This window comes from Choloepus didactylus, chromosome 2 (genome assembly GCF_015220235.1).
Source record: "Choloepus didactylus isolate mChoDid1 chromosome 2, mChoDid1.pri, whole genome shotgun sequence".
In the NCBI taxonomy this organism is placed as follows: Eukaryota; Metazoa; Chordata; class Mammalia; order Pilosa; family Megalonychidae; genus Choloepus; species Choloepus didactylus.
Window position 1 is genome coordinate 142,530,203 of NC_051308.1, and position 23,322 is coordinate 142,553,524.

The window sequence follows — 23,322 nt, forward strand, 5'->3', positions numbered from 1 at the left end:
TCATCTGCAAACAATGAAGATTTTACTTCTTCCTCTCCAATTTATATGCCTTTTATTTCTTTTTCTTGCCTAATTGTTCTAGGTAGAACTTCCAGCACAATGTTGAATAACAGTGGTGACAGTGGGCATCCATGTCTTGTTCCTGATTGTAAAGGGAAAGCTTTCAGTCTTTTCCCATTGAGTATGATGTTAGCTGTGGGTTTTTCATATATTGCCTTTACTGTATTCAGGAAGGTCCCTTTTATTCCAATCCTTTTGAATATTTTCATCAAGAAATGATGTTGGATTTTGTCAAATGCCTTTTCTGCATCAGTTGAGATGATCATGTGGTTTTTCCACTTTGATTTGCTGATGTGGTAGATTACATTAATTGATTTTCTTGTGTTGAATCAGTCTTGCATACCTGGAATAAATCCCACTTGTTCATGGTGTATAATTCTTTTAATGTGCTGCTGGATTTGATTTGCAAATATTTTGTTGAGGATTTTTGCATCTGTATTCATTAAAGAGACTGGTCTATAATTTTCTTTTCTTGTAGTATCTTTGTCTGACTTTGGTATTGAGGTGATGTTGGCTTCATAGAATGAGTTAGGTAGCTTTCCCTCTTCAATTTTTTTGAAGAGTTTGAGTAGTACTTGTACTAATTCCTTCTTGAATGCTTGGCAGAATTCATATGTGAAGCCATATATTTCTGGACTCTTTTTTGGAGGGAGGGGGAGATTTTTGATGGCTGATTCAATCTCTTTACTTGTGATTGGTTTGTTGAGGTTGTCTGTTTCTTCTTGGGCTGACGTTGATTATTCATGTTTTTCTAGGAAGCTGTCAGGTTTATTAGCATATGGTTGTTCATAATATCCTCTTGTTATCTCCTTTATTTCTGTGGGGTCAGTGTTTATGTCCCCTTTCCCATTTCTGATTTTATTTATTTGCATTCTCCCCCCACCCTCTGTCTCTTTGTTACCCTAGCTATGGTTCCATCGATTTTATTGATTTTCTCAAAGAACCAGCTTCTGGTTTTGTTGGTTCTCTCTATTGTTTTCATGTTCTCAATTTCATTTATTTCTGCTCTATTCTTTGCTATTTCTTTCCTGTTGTTTGCTTTGAGGTGAGTTTGCTGTTCTTTCTCTAGTTCCTCCGGATGAACAGTTAATTCCTCAATTTTTGCTCGCTCTTCTTTTTTAATACAAGCATTTAGGGCAATAATCTTCCCTCTCAGCACTGCCTTTGCTGCATCCCTTATGTTTTGATATGTTGTGTTTTCATTGTCATTTGCCTAGAGATATTTATAATTTCTCTTGTAACTTCTTCCTTGACCCACTGGTTATTTAAGAGTGTGTTGCTCAGCTTCCATATATTTGTGAATTTTCCAGAATTCTGCCTGTTATTGATTTCCAACTTCATTCCATTATGATCTGAGAAAATGTTTTGTATAATATCAATATTATTTAACTTATTGACACTTGCTTTGTGACCCAGCATGTGGTGTATCCTGGAGAATGATCCATGAGCACTTGAGAAAAATGTGTATCATGTTGTTGTTTGTGGTAATGTTCTATAAATGTCTGTTAAGTCTAGTTCATGTATTGTACAATCCAACATTTGTTTCCTTATTGATCCTCTTTGTAGATGTTCTATCCATTTATGAGAATGTTGTATTGCAGTCTCCAATTATTATTGTAGAGGTGTCTACTCTCCCTTCAGTGCTGTCAGTGCATGCCTCTTGTATTTTAGGGTGCTCTGGCTTGGTGCATAAATATTTATGATTGTTAGGTCTTCTTGATGAATTGTCACTCTTATTAATATATAGTGTCCTTCTTTGTCTCTTTTAATTGTTTTAAATTTGAAGTCTAATTTGTCTGATATTAGTATAGCTATCCCCTCTCTTTTCTGGTTGTTGTTTGCACGAAATATCTTTTTCCAACCTTTTGCTTTCAACCTATTTTTGCCCTTGCATCTAATGTGAGTCTCTTGTAGACAGCATATAGATGGGTCCTGTTTTTTAATCCATTCTGCCAGTCTATGTCATTTTATTAGGGAGTTTACTCTGTTAACATTTAATGTTATTACTGTAAGGGCAGTACTTTCTTCTACCATTTTCTGTTTTGGATTTTATATGTCATATTTTATTTTTTTCTCTCTTTACTTTTACTCTGCTTGATAGTCTTCATTGCTACACTCTTCTTCAAGCCACTCTCTCTTGTCTTTTCCTATCAGCCTAAAGCACTCTCTTTAGTATTTCTTGTAAAGCAGTTCTCTTTTTCACAAACTATCTCAGTGTCTGTTTGTCTGGAAATATTTTAAACTCTCCCTCATTTTTGAAGGGCAGTTTTTCTGGATATAGAATTCTTGGTTGGCAATTTTTATTTTTCAGTATCTTAAATATATCTTACCACTGCCTTCTCACCTCCATGGTTTATGCTGAAAATCCACACATAGTCTTTTCAAGCTCCCCTTGTATGTGATGGATTGCATTTCTCTTGTTGCTTTCAGAATTCTTTGTCTTTGACATTTGACAATCTGATTAGTAAGTGTCTTGGAGTAGGTCTATTCAGGTGTATTCTATTTGGGGTATGCTGAACTTCTTGGATCTATAATTTTATGTCTTTCATAAGAGATGAGAAATTTTCAGTGATTATTTTTCTTTCTTCTCCTTTCCCCTTCTCATGTATATTCATGTGCTTCATGTTGTCATTCAGTTCTCTGAGATCCTGTTCATATTTTTCCATTCTTTCCCATATCTGCTCCTTTGTGTGTAGGATTTAAGATGTCCTGTCCCCTAGTTCACAAATCCTTTCTTCTGCCTCTTCAAATCTGCTGTTGTAAGTCTTCATTGTGTTTTTCATCTCTTCTGTCAGGCCTTTCATTCCTATAAGTTCTGCCATTTGCTTTTTCAAATTTTCAATTTCTTCCTTATGTTGCCCAATGTCTTCCTTACATTTTTCATCTATTTTACCATATCTTCCCTCACCTCATTGATTTCATTTTGTAATTGATTTAGTGTATTTGTTTGAACATCTTTAATTAGTTGTTTCAACTCCTGTATCTCATTTGAAATGTTAGTTTGTTCCTTTGGCTGGGCCATATATTTGGTTTTCCTAGTGTGACTTGTAGTTTTTGTTGGTGTCTAGGCATCTGGTTTCCTTCATTAGTTTATTCCAGAGATCATTTTCACTCTTTTTACTTCAGGTTTTCTTCTTGGTTGGCTTTGTTCTCTTTCTGTTCTTTGGCTTTCAGTTCAACTTATTCTAGACCTCTAACATAGTTTCTGTTTAACTGATAAGAATTTTTAGCTCCTGTTATCCTGGTTTTTGCCCTGCCAGTATGTTTTCCTTGCCAGCCAGTTGTCAGATTAGCTCTCCCCCAGTTTCCCCCTAAAACCAGGTGCCCACGGGCAACCTGGCTCTGGGGGTAGGCACTGTGCACCACAGCAAGTGTGGGTGAAACAAGTCTGCTCACTCCCAGTGGTGTTCCATCTTTTACCAGCCAGCAAGCTCTGGGTTTGTTTTAGAGCACTGCTTTAACTGTTGTTTGTCCATATTTCTCAAAGAGGGCTTGTTTCCCATGTAGTGCATGAAGACCAGCTCCCATGGGCCTGGTGTTAGGTCTGGAGAGGGTCTGAGAAATCCTCAAATTCCTTAACACTTTCCAGTCTGCCCAGAAGATGGTGCTGTTTGGTGACTTATTCTTCCTGGCAAGGTGTTTACCTTCTGGATCTGAGGCTGTGTCTAACCAGGTGAGGCTGAATTATCTCTTGAAGCCCTGCTGAGTCTGTCTGGGTATGGCTGAGTTACCTCTTGGAGTAAACTGAGTCTGGCTGGGTGGGACTGAATTGCCTCCTGGTGCCCCTATCTGACTGGGCAAGTCTGAAGCTGCAGGGTTCCTATGCCCTCACTTTGCTGGGAAAGTCTGACACAATATCAGCCTGTGTCCCCTACTGTCCCTTTTGCAGAGGACTCCCCCAGCTGCCAGTTTTCAGCCATCCCCCAGGCAGACCCAGGCTGGAAACAGTCTCCGCCTACGTTTTCTCAGACTCTTTGTCTGTCACTGATCTGGACCTTGAAATGTTCTCCCCTTTCCCCCTGATCTCCAAGCATTGGGGAGCTGTCTCACTGCTCTGAGCAATTTTTTAGACTGTGTCCCCACCGGGAGGTGAGAGGAATCCCAACTGCAGGTTCTGTGTTCCTTCTATGCTGTGTGAGACCAAAGTAGGTGGGGAGAAGATCAGCCGGCCTGAAATGGAGTTCTCCTACCTGATATCTCTCTTTTTCTTCAATCTGGCATCTGTAGGGTCCTTCTCCCATCCAAACCCTCCTCCAGAGTTCCAAACAAGTCAGGGTTATCCCCCTTTTTTGCTGAGTAACTGGGGAGAAGTTTTCAGTAGCTGTTTACATTGCCATGTTGATAATGTTACCCTGACAAATAGGATTTTAAAAAGCAAGAGAACACATTCCAGAAAGGAAGTTAAAATTTCAAAAATAATTATATATGCTCATTGGCTAATGAAGAGGCCATATGTGTTGCAGCTTGTATTAGGGTTCTCTAGGGATACAGAAGTGACAAAGATATCTGTAAATATTACAAGGTTTTATAAAATTGTCTCATGCAACTGTGGAGATACATGAGCCCAAATTCCATAGGGCAGGCTGCAAGCTGGGAACTCTGAAGAAGGTTTTCAATGAATTCCCCAGGAGAACTTGGCCAGCTGAAGTAGAGATGAAAATTCCCCCTTCTGACTGCTGAAGTTATCACTCTCCTTTTAAAGCCTTCAACTGATTAGATAAAATGCCTCTCATTGCTGAAGGCAACCTTCTCATTTGTTTGTAGATGCAATAAACCATAGATACAATCAATTTACTGATTATTTAAGTCCATGAAATGCCCTCACAGTAATAGGCAAGTGCTTACTTGACCAAACAACTGGACACTAATACCTGGCCAAGTTGACACATGAGCCTAACCATTACACAGCAATAGATGTTCATAAAAGAGTAATGGAATATAAGGGTCTATAGGATGCATCATGAAGGGTTTGAAAGCTGATGTCACAGAGACTGATCAGTAGCCCCCAGGGACCATTCTTATCCTTTTCTATGTAATTAAAGAATACACAAAATTTTAGCTTGGCTGAGGACCTTCTAGCTAGACCCCAACCCTCTTGAAACAAGGTGTGACTATTGATCTAGTTTGGGCCTGTTGGGTGGATTATAAGTGATTGGTGCGGCATCTATATACTTTTCTTAAAGACAAAGTTGCTTACCTGGATTTCCTTTCTCCACTGCCACTCCTGCTGGAAAATTATGGCAACTACAGTAACCTTGAAAGACAGGTGTTAAAGATGTCTAAGCCCTCTCTCCAGCTATGGGCTGCTGATATCTGGATTGTTACATGACATGAAACATACTTCTATTTTATTTAAATCAGTTTATTCTAAGGTCTCTGACACATCAGTTCTCACTGACCCTAATTAATATCATTATAATCACCATTTTAACTATATCTAATCTCAATCCTAGATTTTCATAAAGGCAAGTTATTTAATATGTATTAAATAAATACATATTAAATACGTAATTATATGATTTATTTTGTCTTACAAATAAATTTGCAGAGAGTTCTTGGTTAAACTAAGTGTCTGGATTATTTAGTGCATAAAATCTGGTCTCTATAGAAAATGTATGCTCTACCAGACATATGAAAAGTTAAGGGGCCTTGGAGGGGACTCCAGACCTTTTTCCTGGGGCGTAGCCTTCTGGAACATTTGGTGCGGTCTCTCCTCTGATTGCTTTTCTATCAGGAATAATGGGACTGCTGTTGATGATTTTTTTCTCTGTATTTCCATCTTTTCTGTCATAGAAAAAGTAAAATATGTACTTAAAATGAGAATAACTTGTTTCCAAAATTGGATTAATTATTGCAGGGCCAGAATTAGGGTGAGGCAAAAGAGGCATTCCCTTTGGGCATAAAATTTAAAGGATGCTCCAAACTCAGTAATTAAGACAAATGATATTTTAATGTGATATGAAAGAATAAAAATTAATGAAAAAAATCCATGGTGAACAAAATGTCCACATTTTAAATAAAGAGAAGGTTAGGATTAATGCTTCTTCCTTTTGCCTCATGCTCCAATATGGCTCTCTACATCATGGTTTCGACCTTATCTTAATACACTAGAATGATGTACTGTAAAAAAAGTCTAATGCAGGTGCATAGACCAAGCCACTTGCTACTAACATGAAAAATTAAGGAAGAATAGTCATTTCTTGGGTTTCAGAACATGCAGCACTTTTGAAGTCACCACTTCAAAATCAGCAAGTTATATATTCTAGAATTAATACCTTTCAAATAAAAATACCCCCTTTTAAAATTAAACATTCTATTTTGAGATAATTTTAGATTCACATGGAGAAATAATATGAATCCTTCCCACAGAATCCCCTAGTTGCAGCATCTTGCAAAACTATATTACAATGTCACAACCAGAATATAGACATTGATATGTTATTCAGGTCTCTCCAATTTTACTTGTACTTATTTGTGCATGTGTTCATGTGCCTGTCTGCTATTTATTTCCGTGCAATTTTGTCACATATATAGGTTTGTGTCCATCATGATAATCAAGAAACAGAACTGTTCTATCATCACAAGGATCCTTCATATTGCTTTCTTTATGACCACACCTACCACCCTTCTCTCCACAGACAATCCCTAATCCTTGAAGACCATTAATCTGCTCTCCATTTCTATAATTTTGTTTTGTCAAGAATGTCATATAAATGAAATCATTCAGCATGTAACCTTTTGGGACTAGCTTTTCTCATTTAGCATTATTCCCTGGAGATTCATCCAAGTTGTTGTGTGCATCACTAGTTCTTATTTTTTATTATTGCTGTGTAATATTCTGTAATTTCTTTAACCATTAACCCATCAAAGGACATCTAGGTTGTTTCTAGTTTTGACTATTATCAATAAAGCTGTTAGGAATATGTGTGTACTGTTTTGTGTGTGTGTGTGTGTGTGTGTGTGTGTGTGTGCATACTTTTCATTTCTCTGGGATAAATGCATAAGAGTGCAATTTCTGGGTTGTATGGTAAATGTATGTTTAGATTTTTTTAAAAAAACTGCAAATTCTTTCAGAGTTGCATTCTCATCAGCAATGTATGAGTTATCTAGTCCCTCTAAATACTTGCTAGCTTTTGGTGTTGTCACTATTTTTCATTTTAGCCATCCTGACAGGTGTGTAGTAATAACTCAATGTGGTTTTAATTTGCATTCCCCTAATGGCTAATGATGCTGAACTTCTTTTTATATGCTTATTTGCCATCTGTATTTCTTCTTTGTTGAAATATTTCTTTATGTTTTTGTCTGCTGGTTTTTTTTTTCTTTCATTTTACTGTTTCACTCTTTTACTGTTTAAAGTTTTAGTGGATTTTTTTTTATTTTTTTAAACTTTAGAATTTTGAGAATTCTTCATATATCCTTTGCCAGATAATGGACTTTTCAAATATTTCACCCAGTCTATAGTTTGTCTTTTCATCCTCTTAACAGGGTCTTTTGAAGAGCAAATGTTTCTAATTTTGATGTGGTTCAATTTAGCTTTTTCCTTTATGGACCATGCTTCTGGGGTCAAATTAAGAACTCTTTGTATAAGCCTTGAGTTTGAAAATTTTCTCCTATATTTTTTTACTAAAGGTTTTATAGTTCTGTGTTTTACATTTGTCTTTGACACATTTTGAAATACATTTGAAAATACCTCTTTTATGCTTCCAAAAATATCAGCAGCAGTACTTATTCATGTCATTATTAAATTTACACCAGAATGGAAAAGATTATGTTGAGGATGGAGTGAATTAGATTCTTTAAATACTCAAAGATCATGTCTTTTCTCAGAGAGACATCACAGCCTAGACATCAATACATTCACTAAGCGTAAAATGTATAAACCATAATAAAGAGAAAAAAAGGGTTGCTAGTATTGAGAATAGCTCACTTGCTATAAAGTAGTAGCCAGGTATAAAGTGTTTTGAGCAGATTAAGGGAAAAGGAGATTTTATATGAATATAAGTCTCACATTTTTCATCTCCAAACTCATTCATCTAATTGTCAGCTGTACTGTTTTAAAAAGGTGACTTTAGATATTAGATGGACTTTTCTTATAGGGAATAACTGAGAATCTTAAGGTAGGAGGAGTAAAGGAGATAAAATGGGCACTTGAGAAGTTTGGTATTTAGAATTGTTGACAGAAATATACTTTTGCTCAGTTCCCCACTCTTTATCATTGACCATAGCGCACAAACATACAACTAGGGCTTTCAATGAAAAACATTTATATGGACAGCAACATAAAAGTCATTTATGTATCAGAGAACTTTTCTAGATATACTCTTGAAACTAGAGATTTCTTATAACTGGATTTTAGCTGTAATACCATATATTATTATTATTATTGAAATCTATGTTTTCTGACAATTGGAGTTGTTTGAACCTAGAACATCTTAAAAGCTTTCTATAGAATGAAGGCAGGGGACACATTCAGTAAGCAGAGGAATTGAGGTATCTATTCACAAACAGACAATTAACTATTTTTCAAGCCATGTTTTACTGAAGAGAGCATCTCATCTCATGCTACTCCTTCCAACCAGAGTCCACTTAACATGGTGTTGCTATAAAGAAAAAAGCAGGCTTTATTACGTAAATATTTAGTTTATGCATATTTAAGTCACTTACCTCATTTTGGTTAATTTGTTTTCCCCCCAGGAAAATTATAATCTTCCTTTCTATCATCATTCTGTAATTTTTTTCCATAATGGAAATGCATTCCATCATTCTTGTTTTTCAAACTGCCAATTCCTTGAGAAACTCATCTAGAGATATGGATTCTCTTTCTCTAGAACATTTTTTTCTAATCTTAGTGTAGTTCGGTTACAGCTATCGCCCATTGAAGACCGTAACTCCTGTCTAAATATATCAGCAAATGGTAGCCCTGAAAATTGTTTGCCAGACAGTGTAAGGGAAAGCTGTGTGACAGCCACAAAACTAACTTTTCTTAGCTTCTAGTTTCAGGGAAATATTTGTGATTGTATGGGAGAAAACAATTGAGGACCCTCGAAAGTTCCACTCCTGCCATTTTATCGAGGTGAGTTGATGCGTTAAAAGGTGGGACACCTCTGCAAACCTAAACTCCTATTCTGGCTATTTTTCTCCATTTAGGTTTGTGATTTCTCATTAGTTTCCCTGTTTGCTTTTCTTCGATCATAACCACTCATTCATTCATTCATTTAATATGCATTTATTTTATGCCTATTTGTAACAAACACTGGGTTAATTTCTGTCTATTCTCTTAAGTTTCCTATCCAGAACCATTATCTGTAAAAGCAGCCTAGTGGCAGCAGAATCTGGTGTTCAGTCTGCCCATAAAAGATGGGAAATAATTATGTTGACACTGCCCATATTTGGGTTTGGAGATGCTATCATAATTTCAGGAAATTAACTTAGATCATGAATCAGTATACATGAAGAAATTTAATGCTTAAAACTAATTGCAAGAAGGTGTATATTATGTTTTTTGATTCAAGAAAATGGAAAAAATTGAATAGAACCGTAAGTCTGTTCATTGAACCTAAGGAAACCCTAATGTAGAGTTAATTTTCTACATAAATCTTGAATGCTCAAGAATAAAGAAAAATTCCATGTGGTTGATGAACAAAAATACTGTTAGAACTCAGCAACCCAAGGTGTTAATGAACTTTTTTCCCTACAATATTTTCTCTCTTTTACAAATGTAATCTGTTTCAGTGAAACATTTGTGTCCGTTGACCTAGAGATTAAACAACTAAAAGAGTTCTAAGCATTTTTCATTATCCAACAAATCATTTTCTTTTTTAGATAACACCATCCCGCCTTTTAATTTCCTTCAAATGTATTTTGTTAATCAAATTGCTCTTTGAATTATGCATAAATTTCCATATTCCACTTGAACTGTAATACAAAATGACCTGCAGTTATCAAAAAGGACTTGACCTTTGAAAGACAGAAATGTCATGGCTCCTAAAGGTAGCTTCTTATATATACAACCCAGAATCCTCTCACCTGATGCCTCATGAGAAAGGAATTAGGATGAGGGGTACCTGTGTACAAGTCACCTATTTTGATTTATTATACAGTAAACTACTTGATGAAGGCTCATCATCTCTCTGATGATGACTTATATTACTCTCTATGGTTAATATAGTAGTCAAAGTAGTCAAAGATAATACTCATTAGTTAGTCATCTTAGACCACCAAGGTATTTCCTATTTTCTCTTCAGTAGTTTTTGTTCCAGATGAAATACATAATGCTAATCCATAGAAATTTAGAAAGAACTTGGGAGATAATGTACTTAATATCCCCATTTTAGACATGAAGAAATGAAAGCCCAGTGAGGTGTAATACTGTCTTTCTTTCATTGTAAGGTACACATTTTTTTTTTTTTCACATGTTAAAATCTCCAAAAACAGTATGTTTCTTACAATTGATAGCATTTCTTGGTCAGTTGGCAATCATGCCTGGAATGCATGCACTCGGTTGCTATTGGACAACTGCACGAACTTGGTGGCATGACTGGGCAACTGCAGCTTCACATTTCAGTCAGTGAACCACTTAAGGATCGTTTGAGTAAAGCCTAAGCCCTATTTGTAGCTTAAAAACGTGTGTTAATGCTTTCTAGTAAGAGGTACAAAGTAGCAGCCTTAACACTTTTATAATGGTTGTCAATGGCTTCTGAAAGTGAAGCATTCTTTTAAGAAAGCTTCAACACCAAGCCCATGACGGCACAAAAGATGACGTCTGGGAAAATATTTACACCAACTATTCCTAGTCAAATAATTGATTCAAAAGAGTCAACTGTCTTTTTTATATTTTCACATATGTATAAAACATAGATACATGAAAAATCTGTGCTTAAATAAGTCTAAAATAGCTCTTTTAATAAGCATAAACTAATGATATCATTAATGGCATCTTACATTAAATGAAAAAATAGTATTTATTAGTTGGTTGAAGAAGTATTAGAATACAGCACTTTTGACTCCCAATTTAATACTCTTTTCTCTAAACAATTATGAATTTAATCCATTCTATTTCATTCTGATTTCTTCAGGTGTTTTCCTATAAGCCTATTATCCATTTGTACTCCATCTGAAGTTAAAAAACAAAATGTTCCAATTTTGGTGAAGAAATCTAATCTTTATTTCTATGATGTTAGCACAATATAGTCACACAATCGCTTTAATCTGTACTTAACAAAATACATTTATAGCACTTTACAAACTTTTTCAGTTTGGAAAACATTGCATAACATTTTATTAAACACATACTTTATATATATATTATATATTTTTCATAATCTTATTTACTTTAAAAAGATAATTAGCTCTCTTTGTCCAATACTTGGTTTTATCAATAAAGCACAGCCTAACAAAGGAAGAAGTGCTCCCATTAGCAAATAAGATAAATAGAACACTAGGAAGAAATACCACCTGCTAGCCTGATTTATTTTAAATTAAGGTACCAGTGGAATGTAAACAAATACTTTTTGTAATTTTCTTACAAAAGATGTGTTATCAAATATACATGCAGAGGTCTGAGTTCTAGTCACTATCATTATATTTCCTTAACAATGTGGTACAATTTTTTAAGTCATTAAAAACCATAGCCTTTGGCACTTTGAGTAGAAAAAGAATATATCAATATTTATGTAAAGAAAACAAACTTCAATGACTAGAGAAGTACTTTAAAATTTTTTGTTAAGAAATATGAAATATTAGGAAATATCATACTGCACCTGAAATGCTGCGGATTTTTTTTTCTTCAGAGTACTAAAACCAGTCCACCTTTCCCTCTATAAACTGGCAAAAGCCAGTAGGAGTGTCATGATGTTGGTGGTGGTGAGAAGTGGAGAAGGCAACATTTTACTCCTACTCCCTTCTCTGAGAAGGAAATTGACCAAAGGGATATGGTTGAGTCTGTTTTATTGCCAGAGTTTTCAATTCTGCTGGTTTCGCCTAAATCCCTAATGCCTTAGGAGCTTGGTTTCTCTATGAAAGTTCTGCCCTTTTCCTGTAGAAGTTGTTGCTGATGTGATACCACCCACCTTAAAAGAGCTCATTCTGTTCTCATTGAAAACTGAACTAACACCAGATCAACCAGCTCTGTTGTTTCCTTTTTATCCCTTTGGCAATCACCAAGAGTATATTAGAATTCTTAAGAAATGGTGTAAAAAAGGTTTAATACTAAATTCCAAGAACCAAGTATTTCTTTGTACTTAAAATATCATGTAAATTTTTAAATTGGAAAACACATCAATATGTTTTGTTTTATCTTCTTATTGATAGTATTTCCTTTGATTTAGGCTCAAGGCTTCATTCAGGATAGGTAGCGAAGACTGTTTTTTTCCATTTTAAGCACTGAAACTGTGCCTATTCAAATTTTTGAAGAAATGCATTCTTAAGTTAGAGTATGAGATACTTTTACATACTAATTTGCATCTTTTAAGATTATTCCTGTTTTTGTGTAAGTAATAAAAAACATTATGGAGAAGAGGATAAAACCCATCTACTGTGGCTCAAATTTACCTGTTATCAGGATACCAAAAATGTTTATTGACCTGGAACCCCTGGAATCTTGGGGTTACTTGTTAAGGTAGCAACAACAACCTAAGTCAGATGGTTGAAGACATCTAAGGGTAGATTTGACCAACATTGCTGGAAATGTAACCCAGAATATCAAGTTTTGGTTCAGATTTCGTTTATAAATTCATAGTATATTTTGCTTAAGGAATGTCAACTGTTTTTTGTTTTTAAAATAGAACATCTCTATAGCATCAAAAATCAAATACTAAATAAAAGAGAAACAATAAAATGCAAAATATGATCACAATTTTTAAAGATTCTCTGAAACAATATTTAAAATTATGCAAATTTACTCACTAAGAAACCAGATTCTTCATTAGCAGTACTTGTACTTAAATAAAAAGTAAGCAGCAGAAAAACTATGCAGAAAAATACTAGTTAGTCCCTTTCACTGAAAATGGCCCTATGCAATTTTCTTTGTTGAAGAAAGCATAATTTTGAAGAAATGCATGAAACCTTTTCATTTTTTAACTGTAACAGAGCCACTATGGAGAAGCTGCAGGGTGTCCTAGTCTAACACAAAGCAGCCAGCGTCTTCTTAATAAAGTAGCATTTCTTTGACAAGGAATTGCACACCACTATTTCACAGCTAAATAGAGTTTAAGAGTTTACATGGTATATGTACTATAATAATAAGCACCACCCAAAATTGAGCTTTAGGTGCAGATTCTGCAAAATGATTATATAATACTGCATGGCCTCTGCTGTAGGGGAAATCATATGTTCTTGATTCCCATGGATAATTATAAAGAAAAATCACCAAAGTTGGCACATTCAGGAAGTAAAATAGTATACATTGATACTGCCCTCTGCAAAACATTTTGAGCTGATGACAGATCTTAAGAAAACTCTCCACAATATCACATTATTTAGGTTCTCACATTGTGCTTTTCCCCCTCTTGATGTGAATGTAATCTATAAGCTTGAGTGTAGCAGTCCCAAAAATCTTACAGTTCCTTGTTGACAGTGGGTAATTAGTTTGGCAAGACTGTTTTCCAATCCTCTGGAACAGAGCACAGGTAGAATCAACATCTGGACTTCTAGAGGTCACCCAAATTATTGAATGGCCATCACTCAATCCTTATATGCCCGTGTTGGAGAGGTTCCTTTGTAGAAGATATTTCTAGTGTTTTCAGGGCTGTTGCTTCTTTCAGGGATTAAAATGATGTTACCCTTTCTCCTCAGGGTGGAGTCGCGTGAAGAAGAAATGGACAATGTCTCTGAACCGATTTCACTACCCTCTACTGGAGTAACGCGGATGGTGGTGATACCATGGTGATGATGCTCATTATTATCTATGTTGCTTCTCTTGCGATCTCCAGAACCAAAACTGTCTTTCAGAGACTCACAGCTCTCTGAGTCCCTGTTGAGATCGTTGAGCTCATAAGTTTGGCGAAGGCTGCCCTTTTCAGGAGCTTTCCATTTCCAGGAGCCACTTCCTTCGCCTTCAGTGGATGGGATCTGGATGATGGGCCTGTTGTTCTCTGGGTGAGCCTCAACCCTCACGATACCACTGGGTTCATGGTCTGTCAAAGTTTTGTAGCGGATGGAGCCAGTACAGGAGACAGTGCTGCCTTCAGTGTTCTTGGGGCTGCTTTGGAGGACACCCTGCTGCTTGGACATGGCTATCACTTGCATGATTCTGGGCTGGCTGTTGGTTCTATTGCAGGCCACAGTCTTCTCAGCAGCTTTCAACCATTTGGCCCGAGCAGAGCTGCTTTTGGGGGAGATGCTTATGTTTTCTTGGGTCTCTTCAGGGATGTGCACCAACTGTGAGGACCCAGGCCGGGACTGAATGGACACTCTTGGCCCTCCAGGCATGCTATTGTTACACCCAGGTACAGTGCCAGGTTGGATCTTGAGATACTGATTTCCAGGACCATGATGGTCTCCATTCACTCCTACCCTTGATGGCTCTGAACTTGACCTCATTTCTATGGATCTGGGTGGTGACTGTCCAGGCTCAGTCTCTATTACTTGCAGGGACAACTTACGACTTTCATTTTTATTCTTCCACTGGGTAAGAAGTTGCTTTGATCGAGCAGAATCCATAGACGCATGAATGGTTGCATTTCTTCTGACAGGGTCTTCTATGGATGGGGTGTTGGCCCTGGGAAGGGTATTGCTGAAGGTAACCATGTTCTCCTTCCCCATTGGGCTTCGTGGAGTGATGATTTCTACATCAGCATTTGCCCTTTTGAGGTTTGTCAGTGAGGTAGCATCTCTGTGGTTTCGGTTGAGGATGCCTTCTGTATGAGCAATTCCATCACTGCTGCTACCATTTTTAGCAGCTAAAACTCGGCTGGGGTCTTGATTGAGGTCTGTCAGAGACCTGAGAGCTTCTCTATGCTGAAACATGCTCTCTTCACCAGGCAGAAAGTTCCCCACAGCATATAGACCCTGGTGTTCAAGATAAAACAATAAATAAGCATGAGAAAACATAGCTATTAAGAGTTTTTCCTGGAATACCCATGAATGTACATGATTGAAATGTATACTCTATACCACAATATTGACTAATACAAATAATGGAAAATTCAAATACACATTCTTCTGCTCTTCAGAGCACTTCCTTTTTCTCATTTTAGGAACCTCTTGTTGAGTGACACATCAAATGGCTTAAATGATTCATTTTACCTTCCATTTCAATCATACCTTAAGAAGGAAAGGTGAAGAGGTATAGAAAAAAAAAAATAGAACAATGGATCATCCAAAAAAAAAAAAAAACATATCAGGTTTTGAAGTGAGGTCAGAGACATATATTGCTACAAATCATATTGAGTACAGACAGACTAACATGTTCAGCACTGTACAGAGTGTTCTCCAAAGAAAGAGAAGACACTGTCACTAGGTTGTGACACGAACATTCCTTCCTGATTTATACTCAGTCTTAAACTGGAAATAACATTTGGTGAATTTAGTGCTATTACACTAAATTTAGTCCAAACATGAGCCAATTTTATTTAATCATGTCTTCATATTCAGACTATCAATATTTTATTTGTTTTAGATTTTATGGTGAAAATTTGGAAAAGGCTACAAATCAGATTCAGAATGTTTACCCATTTTACACATAGAGATCTAATCTGAATTTGCAGTTTATGAGGTATTAGTTTAGACTTATGATAAAGCAAAGCAGTCACTAGATGCTTTTAAAGTTAAAACAAAGGAATTTCATGATTTAATATTTTATAGAGTAATTAATGAACAACAGCTTTTAGGTTTATAATTGATACATTTCCAATTTAGGGTACAGAGTGAAAACAGGAATGGAAGAAAGTCATTATCCTGCCTCTCCAATTACTTTAATTTCTAGTTAAAATCTGCCCTTAAATAATGTCTGCCTATGCTCTCACAACCAGAGTTAAAAAGATGAGCTAAATTTACCTAATGCTGTATTAAAATTTGTACTAGATTCTGGTCGAATAAGGTGTCAGCACAAGATGCTCCTGAGATCTGTTCCTTACAGAATCTTTGAACAACTAGCAAAAACTGGCAAAGCCACCTTCTTCAAAATTCTAGAAAACAGTTATAGGTTGCAGTAACTGGGCAAGTACCAAATCAAGAAAATGCAACTGAAAAAATGGTAGAAGTTCATGGAGACTTGCTGACTTCTCTCCCATCACCTCCTTGGTGCAGTGTGAAGCCAGTATGTGCTCCAGTTATGGATCTCTGACCCTGTTATGGAGGGAACAGACTTACCCCCATGTACATACTGGAGGGCCAGTATGTCAGTGCCAGTCTATCTGTTGGCAGCTTGAAAGACTGAACCAGAACACTTTTCTCCAGCTTGCCCTCCCAGAGCTTACTCTGCAGGCAGGAGCAGCTTGCCCATCGCTAAAGTAGTATAAGAAACAATCAAATCAAAGCACTGAAGGGGGGTGGAAAGGATTACTGGCTTTAAGACATACAATAGAGCCTGGAGGAGAGTATCTGTTTCATAGGGATTAGAGGGTACATTTAGATTCCTATAAATGGGGAAATTCCTGAGGCCAGGAGTACAAGCCAAGGACAAGATGCAGGCTCAGAAAGGACTAAGAGGACCCCACAGTTTCACTTCAGGCTGATCTTCTTGATAGGTGGGCTAAACTCTGAAGGACAGCACCACCCAATAGAAAGTCAATTTTCAAAGACCATAAAAGGTAATTTTGCATAAATTTGTTTCTGTTAGCTCCTGGCAAAAGTTTATATCCAATATTGCTAGCTGGATATAAACTTAAGGAAAAGACAGCTCAGGGACAAAATCTCAGAGTTAACACATTAAAATATTAAAATTTACTGTGTGTTACAAAATATTACAAAATAAACAAGCAGGAAATGATGATCCCTTTAAAAGAACAATATAAAACTTCAGAAAGCATCAATGAAAAAGACCAGATTTTTGACCTACCAAAGACTGAAAAATGATCTTCACATGCTCAAAGCTAAAGGAAAAAGCAGAGAAGGCACTAAAGTATATAAGGATAATGATGAGTGACCAATATGAGAACCTCAATAAAGATAAATAGAAATTTTAAAAGGGAATCAAACAAAAATACTGGAGTTGAAGACTACAATAACTGAAATTTAAAATTCCTTAGAGGGTTTCAATAGATTAGAGCTGACAAAATAATGAATCTGTGAACTCAAACAAAAGATAATAGAAATAATTCAGGCTGAGGAAAAGAAAGAATAAAGAATTTTAAAAAGTGAACTGTGCCTTATAGACCTGTGGGACACCATAGGTATACCAATATATGTATTATGGGAGTTCCAGAAGGAGAAGAAAGAGAGAAAAGGGCTGAAAGAATATCCAAAGAAATAATGGCAGAAAAATTCCCTAATTTAACAAAAGGCATGAATATGTACATTCAAGAAACTCAGTGAACACCAAACATTATAAACTCAAAAAGAACCATGCCCAGGCACATAGTAATCAAACTGTCCAATACAAAGTAAAGAGAAAATTCTGAAAGCTGCAAGAAAATAGCAAAGTATTATGTACAAGAGACAGCATGATTGTGAAAGCTCATGGATCACATCCCCTTTATCCAGTGTATGGATGGATGAGTAGAAAAATGATGACAAAACTAAATTAAAAATAGGTGTGATTGGGGGGTGTTTTGGGCGTTCTTTTATTTTTTATTCTTATTTTCAGTTTTCTGGTACAAGGAAAATGTTCAAAAAATAGATTGGGGGTGATGAATGCACAACTATATGATGGTACTGTGAACAACTGATTGTACACTTTGGATGACTGTATGGTATGTGAATATATCTCAATAAAATTCAATTAAGAAAAGTATTATGTACAAGAAAACTCCAAAAAGGTTAAGTGCCAATTGCTCATCAGAAACCATGGAGGCAAGAAGGCAGTGAGATAGAATATGCAAAGTGCTGGAAGAAAATAATTGCCAACAAAAAAATTTTATATCTGGCAAGACTGTCATTCAAAACTGAGAGAGTGAAAGAGAGAGTAAGACATTCCCAGGTAAACAAAAGGTGAGGGAGTTTCTCAACATTATATGTGCCCTACAAGCAATGGTAAGGGGACTTCTTCAGACTGAAAGGAAAGGACACCAGACAGAGGATTGAAGTGGCATAAAGAAATAAAGACATCTGGTAAAGGTAACCATGTGTGTAATTATAAATGCTAGTACTATTGTATTGTATATTTTGGTATGTAAATCCACTTTTTACTTCTTACAGTTTCTAAAATGCAAGGTGGCAGCATAGAGAGGTGTGGAATTTAATTAGTCCTCTAGAGCAACTAGTAAATAGCCGAGAAAAACTAGTAAATAGTCTAGAACAATTGTTGGGGGACAACCGTGACTGTTCACACATCATACATCAGCCTGGAATGGGCAGAATGCCTGAGAACACAGCATAAAAGCTAATGAGGTCTGCTGAGAATTAAAGGGACCACACTTCTTTACACCAGTAGGGAGTGATGGGCTGACAGATGCCACCTGCTGGGCAGGTTAGGAAAAGCACAGCATCTAGAAGCCTCACAGGAAAGTCTGTCAATCTTCTAGGACTCACCCTCAGCGAAATGATACTGAAAACAGCCTCCTCCTGAGACCTGAGCCTGTTCTGATCTGGGAAAAACTGATTGGGGTAATCAAGGAAACCAGATGCCTAGACAATTACAAATTACACTAGGAAAAATGAAGATATGATCCAGTCAAAGGAACAAACTTACGTTTCAACTGAGATACAAGAACTGAAACAACTAATTAAATATGTTCAAATAGATATGCTAAATCAATTAAAAAACCAATTCAAAGAGTTGAGGCAAGATAAGGCAAAAGAAATGAAGGATATAAAGCAAACATTGGATGAAAATAAGGAAGAACTCAAAAGTCTGAAAAAACAATTGGCAGAACCAATGGAAATGAAAGTTACAACACACGATGGAAAACACAAAGGAGACATACAGCACCAGATTTCAAGAGGCAGAAGAAAACATTCATGAACTGGAGAGCAGGACACCTGAAATCCTACACACAAAAGAACAGATAGGGAAAAGAATGGAAAAATATAAGCAACATCTCAGGGAATTGAATGACAGCATGAAGCACATGATTGTATGTGTCATGGGTGTCCCAGGAGGAGAAGAGAAGGGAAAAGGGGTAGAAGCAGTAATGGAGGAAATAATCACTGAAAATTTCCCATCTCTTATGAAAGACATAAAATTACAGATCCAAGAAGCACAGAATACCCCAAACAGAATAGATCTGAATAAACCTATGCCAAGACAGTTAAAAATCAAATTATCAAATGTCAAAGACATAGAGAGAATACTGAAAGCAGCAAGAGAAAAGTGATCCCATCACATACAAGGGAAGCTCGATAAGACTATGTGCAGATTTCTCAGTAGAAAACATGGAGGCAAAAAAGCAGTGGTGTGATATATTTAAGATACTGAAAGAGAAAAACTGCCAACCAAGAATTTTATATTCAGCAAAACTCTCCTGAAAATATGAGGGAGAGTTTAAAATATTCTCTGACACAATGAGAGAGTTTGTTAACAAGATACCTGCTCTATAGGAAATACTAAAGGGAGCACTACAGACAAATAGGAGAAGACAGGAGTGACAGGTATGGAGCACAATTTTGGGTGATGGTAGCACAGTATTAAGTACACTGAACAAAGATGACTGTGAGTATGGTTGAAAGAGGAAGGTGAGGGGCATGTGGGACAATCAGAAGGAAAGAGGGAAGATAAAGACTGGGACTGTATAACTTAGTGAAACCTAGAGCAGTCAATGATTGTGATAAAATGTACAAATACATTTTTACATGATGGAGAACAAATGAATGTCAACTTTGAAAGGTGTTAAAAAGGGGTTGGTATTGGGGAAGAATAGAGTCTATAGTTAACAAAAACATTGTATTATGCTTCCTTTAATGTAACAAAGGCAATATACCAAAGCTAAATGCCTATAAGAGGGGGATATAAGGGAGGGGAATGGGATTCTTGGCACTGATAATGTTGTCTAACTTTTTTATTGTACTTGATTTTATCTTTTCTTTTGTTGCTTTTTAGATGTCTTTTCTTTTTTTTTTTCTTTTTATTTTTTTTTTTGATTCTCCCTCTTTCTTTGTGGAAGAAATGGAAATGCCCCTATATAGACAGTGGTGGTGGTGGTGAATACATAACTATGTGATTATACAGGGAACCATTGATTGTTTTCTTAGAATAGAATGTATGGTGGGTGAATAAAACCATCTTAAAGAAAACAGGTTGATGGATGAACCCTGAGGACATTATGTTTATTGAAATAAGTCAGACACAAAAGGACAAATATTGTAGGATCTCATTGATATGAACTAATTATAGTATGTAAACTCATAGACATGAAATATAGGTTACCAGGATATAGAAAGAGACTAAAGGATGGGGAACAGTTGTTTAATGTGTGCAGAATGTTCAACTAGGTTGAACTTAAGCATTTGTAAATGGAAAGAGGTGATGGCAGCACGTTATTGAGAGAATAACTAACAGTGCTAAATGGCGTGTGAATGTGGTGGAAAGGGGAAGTTTAGCGTCATGTATGTCACCAGAAGGAAAGTTGGAGGTTAAAACATGGGAATGTATAACACAGTGAATCTTGTGCTGGACAATGTCCATGATTACCTGTACAAATATTAGAAATTTCTTTCATGAACTAGAACAAATGTATGACACTATAACTAGAGGTTTAGAATGAGGGGTATATGAGGAAAAATGTACCTATTGCAAACTATGTACTACAGTTGGCAATATTTTAATATTCTTTCATCTACAGTAACAAATGTACTATACCAATACTATGAGTCAATAATGGAGGGGGGGCATCAGATGTATGAGAGGATTTGAGTTTTCCTTTTTCTTTTTATTTCTTTTCTGGAGTAATGAAAATGTTCTAAAATTGAAAAAAAAATTCTGATGAATGCACAACTATATAATAGTACTGTGAACAATTCATTGTACACTTTGGATGATTGTATGGTAGGTGAATAATCTAAAAAAATTGAATTAAAAAATTAATGATAAATCTATGATTTTGGGCATACAAAGTATAAAGGTGTGATCTGTAGCAAGTACAACAAAAATTGGGCATCTGGAGAAGTATATGAATAGTGAATGTATATTATTGAAATTAAGCTAGCAAATCAAATGTTATTGTTATAGATTTAGGATGTAAAATATAAGCCCCATAGTAACCACAAAGAAAATATGTGAAAAAAAAAAAATATATATATATATATATATATATGAAAGTACAAAAGGAACTCAAAATAGTACACTACAAAAAATGAAATAAATATGAAAGTGTCATTAGCAGAAGAATTGAGAGACAAAGAAGGTATAAGACTTTACAAAGATAGTCCTGCATTATCTGTAGTTACTTTAAATGTAAATGGACCAAACTCTCTAGCAAAAAGGCAGAGATTGGCAGAATGGATCAAAAAGCATTACCCAACTAGATGATATTTATAAGAAATTCACCTTAAATTCAAAGACACAAGGATGTTGAACATGCAAGGGTGGAAAAAATATTCCATGAAAATAGTAAATAAAAGAGAGCTGGGCTAACTTTACAAATATCAGATAAAATGGACTCTAAGTCAAAAACTGTTATGAAGGACAAAAGAGGATGCTGTGTACTGAAAAGGAGTCATTCAATAAGAAGATATAACAATTATAAATATATATGCATCTAACAGCAGAGCCTCCAAATATATTAAGTTAATATTGACAGGTTTGATGGGAGAAATAGATGGTTCTAAATTAATAGTATGAGACTTCAATATGCCACTTTCAATAAATAAAAGAACATCTAGGCAACAGGACAATAAAAATATGAACAATACCATAAACCAACTGGACGTAACAGACATATATAGATCACCTCAGCCAATACCAGCATAATATACATTCTTCTTTAGTGAACATTGGTCATTCTCCAGGATAGACCATTTTTTAGGTCACAGAACAAGTCCCAATAAATTTTAAAATATTGAAATCATACAATGTATCTTCTCCAACCAAAATGGAATGAAGCTAGAAATCAATAACAAAGGGAGAGCTGGAAAATTCACAAATAGATGGAAATTAAACAGCACACTATTAAAACAGCCAGTGGGTCAAAGAAGAAATTACAACAGAAATTAGGAAATATCTTGAGGTGAATGAAAAAAAAAAAAAAAAAAACATACAACATTCCAAAACTTAAGGTAGGCAGAAAAGGCAATGTTGCTAGGGATATTTATGGTTCTAAATGCTTATATTAAGAAAGAAGAAAGACCCCAAATCAGAAACCTAACCTCACAAACGGAGAACTAGAAGAAGAGCAAACTGAATCCAAAGCATACAAAAAGAAGAAAATAAAATTAGAACAAAGACAAATGAAATAGAGGATAAAAAAACAGTAGAGAAAACCAGTGAAATCTAAAGGTGGTTCTTGGAAAAGAGCAATAAAATTGACAACCTTTTAGCTAGACTGATGAAGGAAAAAGGAGAAGAAACAGATAGCTAAAATCAGAAATGAAAGGGTAGGGGACCCTGAATACCCAAAACCATATTGAAAAAGATCAAAGTTGAAGGATTCACATTTCCCAATTTTAAAATTTATTACAAAGCACAGCAGTCAAAACAGCATTGTATTGGCACAAGGATAGACACAGAACAACAGGATAGAATTGAGAATTCGGAAATAAACCCTCACATCTATGGCCAACTGATTTTGATAAGGGTGCCAAACCTACTTAATGGGGAAAGAATAGTCTTAAATTGTGCTGAGAAAACTGGATATCCATAGGCAAAAGAATGAAGATGAACTCTCACCTCACATCATATACAAAAATTAACTCAAAATGGTTCAAAGATCTAAATATAAGAACCAGGACTATAAAACTCCTAGAGGAAAACAAAGGGAAGCATCTTCAGAAACTTGTGTCAGGCAACAGTGTCTTAAACCTTACACCACAAGCATGAGTAACAAAAGGCAAAATAAATAAATGGGGCTTCATCAAAATTTAAAACTTTTTTGGCATCAAAGAACTTTGTCATGAAATTAAAAAGACAACCTATGCAAGGGAAGAAAACATTTGGAAACCTCATATCCAATAAAGATTTAATATCCAGAATATATACAGAAATCCTACAAGCCAACCATAAAATGACAAAAG

General features: G+C 35.7%; 1 protein-coding gene across 1 annotated transcript in view; it reads right to left on the reverse strand.

Moving 5' to 3' along the window:
• Positions 1-11,127: 11,127 nt before the first annotated feature.
• Positions 11,128-23,322, reverse strand: part of PLPPR4 (phospholipid phosphatase related 4) — a 48,934-nt gene continuing 36,739 nt past the window's right edge. The window contains exon 7 of the mRNA XM_037826564.1: positions 11,128-15,066. Within this exon, the coding sequence (XP_037682492.1) occupies positions 13,741-15,066 (1,326 nt within the window). The 3' untranslated portion in view covers positions 11,128-13,740. The remainder of the gene's footprint in view (positions 15,067-23,322) is intronic.